Source organism: Neltuma alba, unplaced genomic scaffold, assembly GCF_004799145.2.
Source record: "Neltuma alba isolate B1F8T4 unplaced genomic scaffold, ASM479914v2 tig00013343_pilon, whole genome shotgun sequence".
NCBI lineage: Eukaryota > Viridiplantae > Streptophyta > Magnoliopsida > Fabales > Fabaceae > Neltuma > Neltuma alba.
In genome coordinates, this window is record NW_021637613.1 from 64,758 (window position 1) to 81,431 (window position 16,674).

The 16,674-nt window shown below is 37.2% G+C and overlaps 3 protein-coding genes across 5 annotated transcripts; 2 read left to right on the forward strand and 1 right to left on the reverse strand.

Annotated features, from left to right (window-relative positions):
* The first annotated feature begins 882 nt into the window (after positions 1-882).
* LOC114736568 (UPF0496 protein At3g19330-like) lies at positions 883-2,524 on the forward strand. Its single transcript, XM_028924422.1, has 2 exons — positions 883-1,049; positions 1,225-2,524. The coding sequence occupies exons 1-2, from the start codon at positions 968-970 to the stop codon at positions 2,283-2,285; spliced, it is 1,143 nt and encodes a 380-aa protein (XP_028780255.1). The 5' UTR covers positions 883-967; the 3' UTR covers positions 2,286-2,524.
* An 824-nt stretch (positions 2,525-3,348) lies between these two features.
* LOC114736566 (UPF0496 protein At3g19330) lies at positions 3,349-4,923 on the forward strand. Of its 2 annotated transcripts, XM_028924421.1 has the most exons (3): positions 3,349-3,529; positions 3,726-4,107; positions 4,204-4,923. In XM_028924421.1, the coding sequence occupies exons 1-3, from the start codon at positions 3,448-3,450 to the stop codon at positions 4,811-4,813; spliced, it is 1,074 nt and encodes a 357-aa protein (XP_028780254.1). In that variant the 5' UTR covers positions 3,349-3,447; the 3' UTR covers positions 4,814-4,923. The 2 variants fall into 2 exon arrangements, with proteins under 2 accessions (XP_028780254.1, XP_028780253.1); XM_028924420.1 differs by having other exon boundaries at positions 3,726-4,923.
* A 2,261-nt stretch (positions 4,924-7,184) lies between these two features.
* Positions 7,185-16,553, reverse strand: LOC114736559 (uncharacterized). Of its 2 annotated transcripts, XM_028924412.1 has the most exons (17): positions 16,544-16,553; positions 13,187-13,340; positions 12,594-12,688; positions 12,406-12,519; positions 11,738-11,842; positions 11,506-11,577; positions 11,183-11,295; positions 10,747-10,881; positions 10,040-10,108; positions 9,654-9,741; positions 9,454-9,525; positions 9,254-9,354; positions 8,957-9,074; positions 8,593-8,652; positions 8,046-8,156; positions 7,460-7,581; positions 7,185-7,364 (listed from the first exon to the last, which is right to left on the reverse strand). In XM_028924412.1, the coding sequence occupies exons 2-16, from the start codon at positions 13,305-13,307 to the stop codon at positions 7,471-7,473; spliced, it is 1,485 nt and encodes a 494-aa protein (XP_028780245.1). In that variant the 5' UTR covers positions 13,308-13,340; positions 16,544-16,553; the 3' UTR covers positions 7,185-7,364; positions 7,460-7,470. The 2 variants fall into 2 exon arrangements, with proteins under 2 accessions (XP_028780245.1, XP_028780244.1); XM_028924411.1 differs by lacking the exon at positions 16,544-16,553 and having other exon boundaries at positions 13,187-13,674.
* Positions 16,554-16,674: the final 121 nt, after the last annotated feature.

Genomic DNA, 16,674 nt, shown 5'->3' on the forward strand with positions numbered 1-16,674 from the left:
TTTGTACGGAAGATAAACTGCTTACGAGCTGCTTCCCAGAAAGTTGCTTGTAGGCTAAGCCATTTGAAACGGGTCTCTAACATGTTGTGCTCCGGTTTGAAAAATGAAAAATTGAACTAAAACTAACGAGTTTCTAAGCTGTTCTGCCTGTGAATTTAATATTTTTTAATAATGTAGGGGTGAAAAGCATAATGAGCTTATGAATTTAGCTCTTAGAAAGAATAATTAAAAGGGGTTTATCATGTTTTAGATTGCTTTTTGTATACGCTTTTAGGAAGAATAGATTAGAAGGAAATTTGACATGGATTTATACTTTTGTGATTATCTTTTCTTGAATACACTAAGGGGGTGTTTGGGTGATAACCCAAACCATGGTTTGGGAAAAAATCACCCAAACACCCTTAAAAACCAAAACCATGGTTTTGGGAAAAGCAAAAAATTTTTGCTTTTGGAAAAAAAAAGAGAGTGTGAGAGCCTATAGGATATGTATCTTGTTATTTTTTTTATAAACATATTTTTTTATAAATATATTTAATCTTGTATCTTATATTTTTTTATAAACATATTAATTATTTATTAATTATATTATCTTATGTATTATTAATTATGTTAATAAAAAATATATTATTAACAATTTTATTCCTTCAAATTAAAATATATCATAAAATATTTTTTTTCTGTAATTATCATATTAACTTATGCCTTTTTTAGTAATTTGTACATGTAAAAAGTGTTTCTTGTAACAACTATCCAAACACTCTCACTTCTCAGAATCACTTTTTCACAAAATCTATTCTTTTCAGAATCTATTTTCTAGAAGCTATTCTTCAAATCATGGTTTGGTTATATGCAAACACCCCCTAAGGATATCTCAATGAACTCATAGCCGTCGCGCCTTGTCTCTCTGCTTTCTGGGACGCCACGAAGACCGAAGCAGAAGCGTGGGGGAAGATTGGGAACGCGAAGAATGGTGCAATGTCTCTCCTTCGGATCATTGACGTCATCTTCAGCGTCTGCTTCGGGCCCTATTCCCCCTGCTCCTCTCCAGGGTAACTCAACTTCTTCCTTTCTTGGCTGCAGCTCTCAGCTTTCGGATTTAGGGTATCTATTTCGATTATAGGATCACACTACACACAATTATACCCTTCGAAACAAATATTTCGAATTGTTTACTCTTCGTGAAAATGGCCTTTGAATTAACGTCTCACTGAATCTGACTGTCAGGGTATTCGACGGAGCCCAGCACTTCGTCGCCCACCCCAAATGTGTCTCTCGAATTCAATCGCACCGTACTGGGAAGTTCCTTCAAGCAGATCCGATGTGTAATTGAGTCACAAGTATTTGACCCTGATTCAAACGATCCCCCACAAGACCAACCTCAGCTCGTCGATGGCACTGCCGACGGAGACTCCCAAAGGCGATTCCTGGAAAAGCTGCTTCAACCTGACCAAGATTGCGTCCAAAAAGCTCTCACACAATTAAAGTCCAATTCTCTGACTCCCCTCGTCTCTTCATTCTTCATACACAGCAACGCCACCTTTGAACTCTGCCTTCGGCTTCTCCGAAATCTCCGTTGTGCGCGTATCATGTATGCTCCTTTTCGTGACCTTCTCTCCGATTCCAATCATCTTACTCAATCTCAGTGTGACGATGCCTTCGACGTCTTCTCAGTATTTGATACTCAAGAGAATCCGTTCTCTCTCCATGATTCCCCTAACATCAGCGACATGCGCAGTTCCTTTTCTGAACTTGACCAACAACTTCGCTATCTTCGAGATTCTAGCTCCAAACCCCGCCTTCTCCATGGTGCCACTACTGGTTCAGCTCTTTGCTTCATCGCCACCGCCGTCGGAGTGGTTGCAACTGCCATTGTCGTCACAACCCATGCACTTGTCGCCATCGCTGTTGCTGCTGCTCCCGTTTGCCCTGTATTATCCCAATTTAAGAACCCCAAAAAGAAGGAACTTGCTCGATTGGCGCAGCTTGAAGCAGCTTCGAGGGTTACTTTTGCTCTAAAACAACATCTTGATTCAATTGATCGCCTTGTTGTTCTGCTGCACGGAGCAGTTGAGGCCGATAAGCATTCTGTTCGTCTTTGTTTGCAGATGGGTAAAGATAGATACGTCATCCAAGAGATCGTCAAGTTGCTGCGCAAGAGGCATGAGAGCTTTCGCCAGCTTATGAGGGAACTTGAGACAAATATATACATCAGCCTAAACTTTGTTAACAGGGCCAGATCGAACCTCCTCCACCAGATATGCCCTCATCAAACACCTAGTTCCTAACCTACCACTCAAATTTCTGTTGAAGATTATAGACTTGCAGCGTTCAGTGTCCACGACGTCGCTACCTATTATTTGCTAACTGGGAATGGAAATATGGGCTCCTTACCATTTTCTGAATGCCCGATATGATTCCCGTGTTAATAAACATTAATGATCTTGGGGTTATCCATACCATAGGTCTTCATTTTTCGGGAGTTCAGCATCTTAAATGTCAAAAGAGCAGTGCTCGAAGATTTTTATATAATCTCTTCTCCTAAACAAGTTTGTATGAGTTATTAGGAGTTTGATTTTATGCTTGATGTTATGATGTAAAAGCTCATCCTCTTTTGTTCATTATTTGCTTTTGGAGTAAATTATAAAGATCAATAAATGTCATTGAATATAGTTAAGAATCTTAATTTTTTTTCAAATCAAAATAATTCTGTCATTTAACACTAAATCCTAATTAATAGAGGATATTTTGAAAAGATGTTATTAATTAATCATTAATTTTTTTAAAAAACATCTTATATTATGAAATACTCCGTATGAAACAACCGTTGTATCACAAATCAAATTGGAGAAAGCACACCAATTTTTTTTAGAGTGCATTTATTTAATAAACCAGTTTTAAAATTTTTATATTCAAATATTAACGATCAAAAACCAATAATCCATCTAAATATAAACGACATTTAAAAAATTATCACAGCTTGCTAATATATCTAAAATAAAAAAAACCCACGAAGTAGAAATGAAAAATTTAGCGGGGAAATCTTGTTCAACTAAGAGGGTGTTTAGTTAAATAGGAAACATTTTTAAAAAGTGTTTTCACATAAATTTAAATTAAATTTCTATCATATACTTACATTATATTTTATAAAATTACTTTTAAGATGATGAATTGTTTTCACCTAAGCACCCCTTAAAAAGCTAAAAAAATGAATAAAAAATTATATCTGCCAAAAAATAATAAAAAATATATCATCTATCCATATTCGTAACAATAAAGTCGTTTCATTCGTGCCTTGTCTCTCTCTGATCTGACTGCTACAAAGAGCCTCCATTTCTTTGAATTAACAGAAGTTAATCACCAATCAAGTTTGATGTCATCGATCTGTGAGACACTTTCACAAGAGCCCCCGAATATATAAGCTTCTTAGGAAGACTGACGAAACGGAGAATGCTGGAATGTCTCCCATTCGGATCATTGAGGTCGTCTTCAGCGTCTGTTCCGGTCCGTAATCCGCCTCTTCCTTGCGAAGGTAAGTCAGAATTAATTCTTCCTTTGTTGGGGCTCTCAGATTTGAGACATCGACTTCGGTTTACAAGATCGTATCACACAGTCAATCACACCTTCTAAACTGATATTTCGAATTACTTTTTCTTCGTGGAAGAGGACTTATTTTTTTCGCCCGATACGTGTTTGTATGAATGTCTGACTAAATCTTCGACTGCCAGGGTATTCGACAGAGCCCACTCCCCTTACCAGCACTCCGTCCTCTCCCGCCCCAGATGTGGTGTCTCGCGAATTCAATGGCGCTGTACAGGCCGATTCCTGCCAAGAGATTCGATCGATAGTACAGTCAAAAGTATTTGACCCCGCTGGATGCGATCCTTCGCAAGACCACCCTGCGCTCGTTAATGGGTATGCCGAGGGAGACTCTCAAAGGAAAATCCTGGAACAGGTGCTTCAACCTGACCGAGATTGCGTCCAAGAAGCTCTCGCACAACCCAAGCCCAATTCTCTGACCCGCCTCGTCTCGACCTACTTCAAACACAGCGAGACCGCCTCTGAACTCTGCCTCCTACTTCATCGAAGTCTCAATTGTGTGCGTAGTATGTACGCTCCTCTTCTTGACCTTCTCTCTGTTCTTCCCTCTGATTCCAATCATATCACTCAAGCCCAGTGTGACAATGCATTCGACGTCTTCTTCAGATTCAATAGCCATGACAATCCTTTTCCCTCCCGCGATTCACATAACTTCAGCAACATGCGTAACTCCTTTTCTGAACTCGACCAACAACTTCATCGTTCTCTCCGAAAGTCTCGCTCCAAATTACGCCTTCTTCGTGGTGCTACCAATGGTTCTGCACTTTGCTTCATTGCCACCGCCGTAGGAGTGGTTGTATCTGCCGTTGTTGTCACGACTCATGCAATTGTAGACATTGCTGCTGCTGCTCCTCTTTGCCCTACATATACCTCTCCTACTTGGAACCCAAAAAAGAAGGAACTTGCTCGACTGGCGCAGCTTGAAGCCGCTTCGAAGGGTACATATACCCTGAATAAAGATCTTGATACGATTGATCGCCTTGTTGCTCGGCTACATGGTGCGGTTGAGGCTGACAAGCGGTCCGTTTGCCTTGGCTTGGAGATGGGTAAAAATAGATATGCCATGCAAGAGGTCATCAAGCATCTTCGCAGGGACTCTCAGAATTTTCTCCTCCTTATGGAAGAACTTGAGACCCGTGTATACATCTGCTTAAATTTTGTTAACAAGACCAGGTGGAATCTCCTTCGCGAGATATGCCTTCATCAAACTGCGTAACTCCTAACCTTTTTTTTTTTTTTTTTATCCTTGTCACTGCTAACTCCTAATGTGTGCGACCTATTTGAACTTGCTTTCTAACCAGGAATGAAAATACGAGCATTTAACCATTTTCTGAGTATCTGTTTCCATCAAACCTTACTATAACCCCAAGTGTTCATTCAATTCATCTGGGCATGTTTCTCTCATTTATGTTGGATGATTAGTGAGTGTGAAATCTCTCATTCTACTATTTTTGAATATGATGTCAAACTTAGGAGTATAGTTCCTCACGAAATGGTATGCATATTTGCTCGCTCACGCTCTCCTGCTGACTATTGTTTCGGAAAGAAATTGGGCTATTTGTGACCAATGTTTAATGTGGTGGATGCTGATTTTCTTAAGTCGCACAAAGTCCTTCCAAGTGTTCATGCAAGTTGCAGTACAAGTGTACTATAATGCCCTTTATGAGGACTGACTCTTATCTTGTTATTAGCTGTATATCTGGCTTTTATCTGATTACTAGGGTTACACTATTGTACACTAGTGTAACTGTTTTCTATCAGAACGGCTTCCAGTTTTATAGTACACTTCACTTCCCTCGTTTTAAAAGTTTAAAAATGACACTTTTAACTTTCAAATTTTGGCCAATAACACCCTGCCATTAAAATGAGTGTTAGATTTAACAGAAGTTATGTCACCTAGGATTTTTTTTGAATTATTTGGCGGGTGACATTTAATTTATTATATTTTACTAATCTATGCTCAGTTTAACTGTTAAAAGGTAAATTTTTGATTTTATCCATGGCAATCCCTAATCCCATGGTCTCTAGTTAGTAGCGTTATCGTCCCGCGATCTCTCTCTCACAAGTCGTCTTGTTTGCAACGTTTCTTTTAGCTTTTGATAATCTATTTTTTCAGTGACTATGAAAACCCCCGCTGCGCTTCATTCTGACCTTAAAATTCTTCTTCCAAACATTCACTCTTCCTCCAGTTCGCACACACGACGTGCCTCACAATGTCCATTGTGAGCTCAAAATCAAAAGATGAAGCAACTGTGTCACAGATAACCAGTACGAAGAGAGCAAGATGATAACGCTTTGGGGACCCGACAAAGGGAATTAGGGATTACTGTTGATGGAATCACGAGTTTGACCTTTAACAAATTAAGTTAGTAGTAGTATAAATTAAATACAATAAATTGCATGTCATCTACCAAATAATTTTAAATAATTTGATGTGGCATATGTTCGTTAAATCTAATACTCATTTTAATGACCGGGCGGTGTCGGTTAAGTTTGAAAGCTAAAAATGTGATTTTTAAACTTTTAAAGATAAGAGAGGCAAAGTACAACTAAGATAAACTTGAGAAAAATTTTATGTATTTTGACATGAAAAAATTAAATTTAAAATATCTGTCATCAGAGCATAAGAATAAAGATAATAAGATCTGTTCACGTTGAGGTGTCATGTTTTTATAGACAAATAAATAATTAATTAACAAACATAAATTTTTAATTGAATTCATAGTTAATTTTTGAAGATAAAAAAGCTATCTATACAAGATCTCAGCGTTAGATGAAATTTAATGTAGTTTAAATTAAATAATCTTTTCTAGAAAATATCATTATTTAAGTCTCATCTCATTTAAAAAATTATATACACATACAATTTATAATTTATTAATAATTTCGTTAAGATTGCATTATTAATAATTTATAAATAGTATTACTTCATAAAAATTTTGTATTTTATGTTTTTCCATCAAGGACTTCGTCTCTGCGTTTTCGAGATACAAAACACAGAAGGCCCCCTAAAGCCAAAACCACCACATTTTCGAGTTGGTGTGATTAGAGCCATTTAGTGCAAAATGATCTCAGTCGTTTCCTCAATGAGGGTGTTTAGAGATTTTCCCCTTAATTTGCATACAACATTTGCTAGCAAAGAGGTGTTTGGTAACATGGGAAAGTGTTTTTAAAAAGTATTTTTTCACAAAACAAGACAAATCCTTTTACATATTTATTTCGTATACCATAAAAATACTTTTAAAATTATGGTTTGATTTCTATCCAAACACTCTTTAAGTCCATAAACCTAGATAGCTTAAACAGAGCCCAGGGAAGCTCAGTTCTGAACCAACACAGCATTTAAACAGATCAAAGAATAAGAAATTACAAATACTATTATCTCTAGTCTTTAATATAAGAACTAATTAACTAATTTGAGTATACTAAAAAAAATAATTAAGTTGGTTATTTATAATAAATAAGTGTTGTGTTTCCTAAAATACCCTTGCTAACCATATGTATTAGTTAGAACTACCATTTAATAAAAATTTTAATATATGCAATTACAAAAACTACTTTAAAAAAAAAATGATAGATATAATAGATTGGAATCTCATATTTAAAACCAAATCAAATATCAAATTGGTTCTTATTTAAGGACTAGAGTTTGGAGGTAGTAAACACAAAGGGACACAAAGTTACATAGAAACTATTTAACATCAAAGTTACACAGGACAAGAATCGACCAACTTCAATCATGAGACGAGTGAATCTAAACCTCAGACCTGATCAGAATTGACACAATGTCAATAACTTAAATTTTTACATGTGCGAGACACAAGATTTTTTGGAAAAAGAAAAAAGATAAAAAAACAAGAACCTTGAACGCCATCAAGGAGAAGTGCTTCCCTGTCTTGCCTTGAGGACTAGCTCTTCAGTGGTTGTTCCAATGATCTCGTTGGCCCGTTTCAGCCCAACACATTGAAACCGGCCAATGGAATCCTATATTCCGGGTGAGCTTCCAGTCAGATAGGAACATAATCTTCAAAGCTACAATTTTTGGGTCTACAAGTTTAAAAAGTGAAACAAAAACTCCAACGAATTATATCTTTTCGACAATGGCATCATCACCAAACCAGAGGTGCGCGGTATGCCACAGCTCGCCAGGATGCCGTGACTTGCAAATTTATTCAGTTCACATACAATCATTGCAGTTGCTGATATTCATAACATGGGCATTATTGATGCATGAAAAAGACTATACAACCCATAATCAGCAACAAGACTCCAAATTCAACTACTATTTCCTCAACTGCTTATGCTATGAAAATTACAGAATTAAGCCATAACAACTTAGACCAGAAATAAAATAAACTCAGATTCGATCTCCTTACAAATAATTTACTATATCCTTCCCTACAGATAATACCATTTTGGCCAAAGAAGAAAATAACAAGGAGTCTCACCCGGGTAACTATTCCGAACTTCTCTAACTTGTGAACTGCATCATCCACGTCAAAATTACAGCTCTCTCCAAATTCTTCTTTTATTAGTTCCTCACACCATTGATCAAGATCCTGATTCACATTACCATATATGTTGTATCAATACTCTTTTACTAAACTATAAAGAAATTTTTTTTCCCTAATATAAATCATGGTTTAAAAAAGCAGACTAAACCAGCCACAAAAATCATACTCTGGCCGGTGTTTGATAAGGGCTCAAAACTTAAAATCTAATTCACAGGCACATCTCTTTGGGTTTTTTGTGTGCACACGCGAAAACTAGATTAGCTTTGTTGTTACTTTTTATATTATATTTTTATTATATTTACTTATCACTGATTTGACCTGACCACAGTTGGACAACAGTAGAACTAGCAACCATGAATACGTTTACTTGTTTGACGATCAATCCGTTTATGAGCATATTGGTGAAAGTATAAAAAAAAAAATTACTAAATAAAAAGGGTGTAATGTGTAGAATACAATCCATAAATATCGACAACTACACCTGTCTTGTAGCTTTGCCCTGCTCCATCAAAATAAAGAATGAAACAATCACCTCTTTGACCTGCAGATCAAAGTTTGAGATTAGTACCCTCAAATGTTTGACTAGTACATATACATAAACAGCAACAGCACAAAATGGCCTGATACTCAGAGTTAGGTGTTGGCCTTCTATCAAGTCATCTATGCTGACATAATATCAGCCAATTTCATCCTTTTAGTTAAGAAAGAATTTGTTTTTGATAAAACTCAGGGGGGCAATTAATAGTCTAACCACTGTAGTCAACAATTAACAAAAATTATCAACTACCACCTTATCAGAAATCAAAATTGTTTGTAGTGACACAGCATATAAAGCCAGCACTTACTTCCTGTTGAATGACATCATCACACAAGTGAAGGAGTGTACCCTTTCCACTATCCAGTTGCTTGTCATACATTGACTGTGTAATCAAGTTTTGGTATGCAGCCATGTTCTGTTGGAACCTACGGGAATTTAAACATCCATTGAAAATAAGACGGGATTTGACAAAAGACAGCCATGAAGTAAGTCAACTGGCAGAGAAAATTCGATACAAACACAAATCCTGAAGTGGCATGCAACCCTCCCATCAAATCATGCAAAATATATGTTTCCAATGACAGGAGACCATTTGCAGACTTACGTGAAGTACGTCTTAGCACAATAAGTAATGACTGAGACAAGAACAGCCATCAGGACCCATAAATCAGCTTTGGGCATTTCAAGTGAGCTAATAACTGCAACCTGTGAATAGAAGAGGAAAAAAGTGCATGAGAGAAAAATGGATAGAAAACAAAAACGCTTAATGGGCATTAAGTAGTAGTAATAGGGGGGAAAACCAACCAGACCAACTATAGCAGATCCAAGAAACTTGACCCAATCCATTGGAGTCAATCCAGGGTTTTTCTTTTCTGGCTGTCAAGTAAAATTGTTCATTACCAGGTCATCAATTTTTGTACATTAAAAGATAAGGCCATTGATAGATTCAGACTATAGTGATCTAATAAGGGCAAGATGATGCGGCAGTAAAAGAGGTAACTCACGAGCACTATCTCCATATCAGCCATTGGAATATTTTTGAAGTGCTTTACATATATTCCTCGTTCACCATTAGACTTGGTATTAGCTCGCCTGCATCATCATTTTCCTCAGATTTCAATGAATTAACATGTGTGGATTATCTGGATTAACTCCAAGCATTGCTCAACATGGACCAAACCCCTGAATGTATTGACAATCCCTTACGTTTTCACACACTACCAAATTACAATATTGGAGAAGCTGCGGATTGAGCTATGAAATGGAAATAGAATGTCCACTAAATCAGGAAGAAGACTGTTCAAAACAATTCTTATATCCTCAGATGACAGGACCATAGGTTTATAAACAAAATAACATTGTAGCATTTGAAGGTTTGAGGAAGGATCACCTGTAGACAACAATTATCCTATCAAAGGTAGGTTCCTGTATGGTGGTCTTGCTCAGCAAATTGCGAAAACTGAAAGTGGCAGCAAACAATCTCATGAATTTCAAAGTCCAGGTCATCAAATTATGCAGTTTAGATGCATGAACCTGGTACAGAGAAATAGACCGACAGTGCATGCAGTTTAAAGCATTTGATCATATCTTCCAGATCTACAAGTCAGTCCAGACTCCAGCCAATATCCATTTAATAGAAGTTAGAGATTTCTCAACACAGCTTTGTTTTCTAAGCACTAATACCTCAGCTGAAGAAATCGTCAAACTTTGGTCCCGGTTGACCATCAGCCCTTGTTTTTTTTGCCGACCAACTATCAGCCTTTACATGTTCATTGTGAACTCCTTCCCATGGTTGGAACAATATGAATGTGATGAACGTGATTTCAAAGTAACTAACGTGTAATACTGAAAATCTCATGTGATGTAAATCTAAAACACTAGTTGAATGGAAACTACCAAAATTAAGGTTTCACAAAAGTCCTAAAAAAACCATCAGGAAGCTTGATATAAATAGCTGAATGGCCACCATCTAAGTCAAGATATTATAGATCAACATAAAAGTTATAAAGTAATGGCACATTGAAGAACCCTAGCCCAAAAAGAGAAGAAGAAAACACATACAACAAAAGCAACAACCCACACAAGATGAATAAAGACCTTAGTTCCATATTTTCTAAGCGTAGCCGTTCAACATAGAGGTCATCTTGCTCTGCTTCAGAGGTAATATCATCATCCTTCTTCAGATCTTTCTTATGATGTCTTTTTGACCTTCGAGAAAGTAACTTTTCCAACCTACAAGAACCACAATTTCTATCATGTTTCAGAAGCAAGCATAAGGATGCTATGTTCATTTCAATGTGTTCACGTATACTAGCAATTATACACATCCAAAGACAAATCCTTCCAGTGCACAGGTGGAGTTTATTACATTAATTATTACAAGGCAAACAAACAAGAAAAGGTCTCAGATTCATGCAGCATGTAATGGCTTCAAAGACTTCTGCAGGATTTGGAAATCAGATATCTAATAACATTTTAATAGTTTCTTCAATAGAATCAACAAACTCAGTCAACAGTCCAAAAGTATGCTCACCTAGTTAGTCTTAATAGATATGCCCAAAAACGTCCAATGATCATGTCTACTTTCTCCATAAAAAAGTAATCAGTTGTTCGATCAATTCCAATGCCACGGCGAAAAATAACATACTAGAAAAATAGGAAGCATTAGATTGCAAAACAAGCCAATAACAAGGAACAATATAACAGTCATGCATTAGCTCTCAAGTGAGAGCAATAAAAAGAAGTCAACGTTTTTCTGCCATCAGAAATCGGCTGATAGTACAGCATCAAAGCAGTAGTACAAAGGCATATAATACTTCATTGCTGTTTACAAAAACGAATAATTTAAGACCTTACCTTATCAGAGAAATCTGGAAGGTTGTCATGATGATGATTTTCAAAATATTTCTTCAAAAGCCTCTTGTCAAGCTAAATACAGCAAATGCACAAAGACCATCAAATGTTAGGTGCACAATCAACTATCCCAAATGACCTATGACATCAGAGACCCAAATAGCATGCTCATTATATACGCATGGTTGCATAGAGAAATTATGAACTATTATAAAGCATAAGAATCAGCACAAACCTTAGATTCATCAACAGTAATGGGAAGATTTAGAAGATACTGCCCTGAAAGTGCAAGATCAACCTCATCATCAGTTGCTACCTTGAAGTTGCTCTTTTCCATTACCTGCATAGAGAATCCAATAAACTATAAAGAATGGGTATTTAAGTTCATCCCCAAAAAAAAAAAAAAAAAAAAAAAAAGAATGGGCATTTAAGAGATACACGTAATACGACTTCGGCTCACTCAGCTCCCACATTTTTTGTCATCAAAATGTCATTTTCCAAATGCCTTGTCCGGTTTTGGAATAGTTATTCACAAAAAAGAGACACATAGCGATTAAATTTAAGCCATCATTTGACACCCAGACTCACCCTGACCATGCAATGTTTCCTCTATAACTATCAACAAAAGTAATTCCCAAGTCTCTGTTACACAAACGGATCTAGATTAAAATATCGAATAGCCTAATGGGCATTGCAGGGGAGTGAGGATCATCTTACTTCAAACCGTCAGAACATGATACTAGCGTTTGAGGATGCAAATATGCTAATGGAGACCATTATACAAGTTATTTGCAAAGACTAGTGACAGACTGTGCAATGTTCTCTTATTTGAGTCACTGTGAGAGGTCATCAAGTCTCAATTATATTAATGAGATAACTACGCAGAGTTTGTAATCACTATACCTGAAATAGGTATGTCAAAAAATTCTGTTCAAGAACATCAATTTCTTCAGGAGCTAAATTCTGTTGTTCCAGCTTCTGGGCCCCATGCACGGGGTCAAAGAGGGAGTAGAGTTGCTGTGGCACAAAATAATCAGGCTCCACAATGTATCAACAACTATACCTCCAGAAGGTCAAGGAAAGAAGAATACCATCAAATCCTCAAATTGTAGAAGGTACCAGGCTCGAATTGTATACTCTACTCTCTTGCAGAGCTTCAAAAACTCCGCTCGGTCCGAACTATGTTCTGCGGACAAGTCAAATGACTCAAAAGCCAGGAAGAGGATAGCAATTTTGGATGAAAGGGAGAAGCTATTCTTATTTTAATTTTCAGCTAAACTAAGACGCTAAGTTTGCAGTCATAAAACTACTAAGTAATTAAATTTGATTAGGGAAAGAGTTCGTGACGGAAACTTGTCCGAATTTTGCTTTTGATGTGAAGTCAATACTATTTCTCAAAGATTGACCGAAAGGCAACGGACAAGAAAACTTCACCGAAGAAATCCATTAATGAAAGTGTAGTTCACTTACATTAAAAATTATCAATCACTAGTATTTCCCCGCAAGAAATCTAAACGCGACACTTGATATACCTTCAATCCATGGACTACAAAAAGACAACAGTGCAACGTGCAAACAGAACGAACAGAGCGCCTTTGACAAGAAGAAAGACCGCAACAACATTTAAACAATTTCATATGCGAAGCTGGAGTATGTGGCGCTAGAGAACAAGGTTACAACATACCGATAAGGTTGGCCAACGTCATGATAAGCCTGGGCTTCAGAATTGGAATAACCGATTCGCGCTCTAAACGGATGACTTCTTTCCTTTTGTGATCGGCTCCGTGGGAATGCGGATGAGCCATTTTTACTTGCAACCTCCTATATTAAGTCGTCTCCTTGTCTCTGAGACTCCCTCCCTCACCCAGCACCCACCTTGGAACTACAATCAGTGAGGACCTAATGGAATCGTTTATAACATTGTTAACAAGAAGGTAGATGATACAGTAGGGTTTCTTTATCAACTATCGCAGAATCAATTCATGCTTAGCAGACAAGGTAGAGGCACTTCAAAGGACAACTACAAGAACCGCGCCTAAAAGCGGAAACACCAACAAGTTTCTGTAATAAAACTCATGCCCCTCACAGTTGGTCATACACCTTGCGTTTTCTCACAAACGATTCTTCGGTTTCCTTCCTTTTTCTTCGGTTTCTTCTCCGGACTTCGAAGGCAGAATAAAATGCAAGATATAAATTCTTGAAGCTATAATTATAATTGATGAGTTGATTAATTTCAGAATTTTAATTAGAAAGTTTCTCGGGCAGACAATTCTCAGAAAATCACAAAAAATGAGAAGAAAAAGGTTTATTCATTTGTAATTGAATGAAAAAAAAATGCAGATATGCTCCCGTCTAGAAATATAAAAAAATATAATTTTCTTTAAAAGGGTCTCAATTGTGGGTTTAAAATATGACGATAACGAGACCCTTTCTTGAATCGTACTCTTATTGCTTTGATTCCTAAAGTTAACAAGCCCAGTTATATTAGTGAATTTCGACCTATCAGTTTATGCCCTGTTGCTTATAAAATAGTGTCCAAGGTTATTGCGAATAGACTAAGGGTGCTCTTGCCAAATCTTATAAGCCCCTACCAATCCAGTTTCATTCAAGGGCGAAGCATTATTGATAATATCATTATAGCTCAAGAAACTGTTCACTCCATGAGAAAAAAGCGAGGTAAAGAAGGATGGATGGCCATAAAAATAGATCTTGAAAAAGCTTTTGACAAATTAAGATGGGATTTCATTGAGGACACACTACAGGATGTTGGTTTGCCTGATGCTATGGTTAGGCTTATTATGAACTGTATCACATCTCCTACTATGCAAGTCTTGTGGAATGGTAAACCTTCAACCCCTTTTGTTCCTATGAGGGGAATTAGACAAGGTGATCCTTTGTCACCATATATCTTTGTACTTTGCATGGAACGTCTTTCACAAGCTATCACAGCTGAAGTAAACAAAGGGGTATGGAAAACTATCAAAATGGGGCGTAATGGTGTACCTCTTTCACACTTATTCTTTGCCGATGACTTAATCATTTTTGGTCACACCACATCTACTCAATTGGTTGTGATTAAACGAATTCTACAAGATTTTTGTAAGTCTTCTGGGCATAAGATCAGCCAATCCAAGACTAAAATATATTTCTCTAACAATGTTCATTCAAGCATCAGAAGGCATATTTGTAATGAACTGGGCTATAATCAAACTGAATCACTTGGCAAGTATCTGGGTGTACCTTTGATTACTGGGAGAGTTTCTTCAAGCACTTATAAATATGTTCTTGAAAGAATTCATTCTAAGCTTGCTGGATGGAAAAGTCGATCTCTCTCTCTCGCTGGTCGCATCACTTTGGCCAAGTCTGTTCTTTCTTCTGTTCCTTTATATGCTATGCAAAGTACTTTGCTTCCTGCTTCTTGTTGCAATGAAATCGAAAAAATTATAAGGAAATTTATTTGGGGCTACTCTGATGATCATCGTGGGGTGAGCCTAGTCAAATGGAGTGAACTTTGTCAGCCTTTGAGGAATGGTGGTTGTGGAATTCTTAGATTTGAATCACAAAATAAGGCTCTCTTATCCAAGCTTATTTACCATATGTTCTCACAGCCTGACACTCTTTGGGTCAAAGTCTTAAAAGGTAAATATGGGCTTGAGGGCACAATAGAATCTATTGCTCTTGCCAGATCTCACTCCTCTTACTTTTGGAGGAATATAGCTAAAATATGGCAAGAAGCTTCCTTTCATGTTAAATGGAAACCTGGGGATGGTCATAAGATAAGATTTTGGTCAGATTATTGGGTTGGTGATTGTGGACCCTTAAAAAATCTTTCCTTTGCCCCTATCTCTGAATCTGATCTCTCACGAACAATTCCTCATTATATTGATTCAAATGGTGGTTGGAGATGGCACTTGTTTGACCACTTGTTGCCACCAAATATTCTGCAGGAAATTTCTTCCACCAAAATTGCCCAGACCCCTTGTGCCCCTTCTTGTTATTGGAACCTCACACCAACGGAGATTTCACAACAAAATCAGCCTATCAAGCTATTGAGTGTCTTAATTGGAACGTTGCTGATATAAACTGGACTCAGATATGGAAGCTCCCCATGGCGCAGAAAATACGGACCTTCACTTGGCTGCTTATTAAAAGAAAGCTACTCACTAATTCTGAACGCCATAGAGAGGAATGAGTATGGAAAGCCACTGCACTCTTTGTAATGCAAATGAAGAAGATATTAATCATGTCTTTAAGAATTGCCCGTTAGCATCCTCAGTTTGGAAGAAAGTTCTCCCACAAGACATGTGCATCGACTTTTTCAGGAATGATGTGGTGCCTTGGCTCAATAAAAAATTAGGGGATTCAAGCCTGGATATTTCTTGGAAGATTGGGCTTTGCATAACTTACTGGAAATTATGGGAAGTCAGGAACCATCGCATTTTTACCTCTGAGACTTACACGATAGAAAGTATACTTGCTGACATTAGAATTAAAGTTGACCACACTGTAAAGAATTTTTCTGTTCTTAGAATTTTCCTGTAATGTCTTTCTCCTGTATAGTGTTTTTTTTTTGGATGAATAGAAATCTTTCCTTTTGATTCAAAAAATATGACGATAACGAGACTTTCTTTCTTTTGCTAAAATCTTTCGTTTTCTTTATTATTTTTCTTACGATCAAACCAGTGGACAATTTTAACTATTACTAGATATCAGGGAGATTATCGGATGGATTGGATGGTGATGTGTGGCTGAAGAAATGCCGACAATGCGATGACACCGTACACCATCATTGTAAGTTTCCAGGCCGTGGAGGTCAAAGCAATCATTTGGAAGCTTGTGGATCACCGCCATCTAACTTGTATATTACGTTCAAGCTTAGCCTTCTGTGGAAGGCTCGAAGCTGGAGCCATGGCTACGGAATGTGGAACCCTGAATCACTTGCCATTTTGACCAATTAACTAAATCAGATCCAGTTTTTATTGCAAAGATCCAAAGGCATTAGCAGAGTCATAGCCCGTCTTGATTAAACAGAAGGCAAAACAAGACAAGGATAAAACTAGGAACCGTCGTGCGTCAAGGCCTTCTCCACTCGACGACTTTATTTAGTTCATCGCACGAGAAAGATTGCTTACCTTCAGCATCATCATCCAAAGTCAAACAACAAATAACCCA